The 1,360-nt window shown below is 63.2% G+C and overlaps 1 protein-coding gene across 1 annotated transcript in view; it reads right to left on the bottom strand.

The window, feature by feature from the left end:
- Positions 1-1,360, bottom strand: part of NECTIN4 (nectin cell adhesion molecule 4) — a 9,360-nt gene that overhangs the window by 2,049 nt on the left and 5,951 nt on the right. The window contains exons 5-7 of the mRNA XM_085319530.1: positions 1,137-1,300; positions 156-303; positions 3-54 (exon numbers count right to left, since the gene is read on the bottom strand). Coding sequence (XP_085175656.1) covers positions 3-54; positions 156-303; positions 1,137-1,300 — 364 coding nt within the window. The remainder of the gene's footprint in view (positions 1-2; positions 55-155; positions 304-1,136; positions 1,301-1,360) is intronic.

Genomic DNA, 1,360 nt, shown 5'->3' with positions numbered 1-1,360 from the left:
CTGGAGTGCAGGCGCCGGATGGAGTTCTCCCGGGTCAGCGTCAGCTCCTCCTCGCTGCGGGCACAGCGGCGGCAGCCCTGAGAGCGGGCAGAAGGCCACCCTCCCACCCCCCGGGCACCCGCACCTCCCTCCCCGTGCCCCTACCCGGCTCTTACTACTTCTCAGAGATGCGCTTGGTCTTGCGCTTGTGGTAGAGGGCCATGACGATGATGACGATGACAAGGACGCAGAGCAGGACRGCGGCGACGACGCCCACCACCACCACCGAGGCCGAGACCAGGTCCACCTGGCGCACCTCATTATCTGCGCGGACACCCCATGAGATGGGCTCAGACACACGGAGCGATGGGTGGAGGGAGAGGGATGGAGAGATGTGGCAGAGGGTGGAAGGATGAGTAGATGGGTGGAAGGATGAGTAGAYGGGTGGATGGATGAGTAGATGGGTGAGTAATGGATGGATGGATGAGTAGATGGATGAGTGCGTGGATGAGTAGCTGGTTGGGTTGGTGGGTACATGGATGAACAGAAAAATGAATGGATGAAAGGACAGACAAGTGGACGGACAGAGAGAAGTGGCAGGGGTGGATGGATGGATGAGGAGCCGGCTGGACAGATGAATGGACATGGCTGCATGGATGGATGATGAACAAACAGATGGAAAGACAGGTGGAAGGATGGTGAAAAGTGAGAGGGGACAGATGGATGGATGGATGGATGGATGGATGGATGGACAGGCCGATGGGTGAATGGATGAGTGGGTGGATGGATGGACAGACAAGTGGACAGACAGGTGGGTTGACATGCAGAAGACTGGGGAGGAAGAGAAGATAGTGAGGAGAAAGCAGAGGATGGATGGACCGACGGACGGATGGGCAAAGTGCCTGCGAAGGGATGGAAGGCTGGATGGAGAGAAGCGGCAGGAAGGACGGAGAGAGGGGCAGGGAGAGAAGAGCCCGGGGACAGACGCACGGACAGGAGGGTGGAAGTGGCAGAGAATGGCACAGAGACCCTCCAAATCCCCCCGCATGGCCCCCAGCCCGGACGCCAAACCCCGGGCTCCCCGGGTGCCCGCCGGGTGTCCCGGGCGTCCCAAACCCCGGGTGCTGTCTCACCCCGCCGGGGTCCCCGGCACCCACCTGCGGCTCTGCTCCTTACGCTGACGTTGGCGCGGGCCTCCTTGGCGGCGACGCTGTTGGCGATGCGGCACACGTAGTCCCCGGCGTCGGCCACCTCGAGGGGCCGCTGGAAGACGAGCGTGTCCCCCTTCGCCCGCACGCCGGCGGGCAGCGGGGCGTCGAGCCTGCGGCGCGAGGTGACACCATGAAGCTCGTCCCCTCCCGCTGCCACCGGCGCCGCGGCG

Source organism: Rhea americana, unplaced genomic scaffold (assembly GCF_003343005.1).
Source record: "Rhea americana isolate MKP2758 unplaced genomic scaffold, rheAme1 scaffold_595, whole genome shotgun sequence".
Classification (NCBI taxonomy): domain Eukaryota; kingdom Metazoa; phylum Chordata; class Aves; order Rheiformes; family Rheidae; genus Rhea; species Rhea americana.
This window is presented reverse-complemented; position numbering and strand designations above follow the sequence as displayed.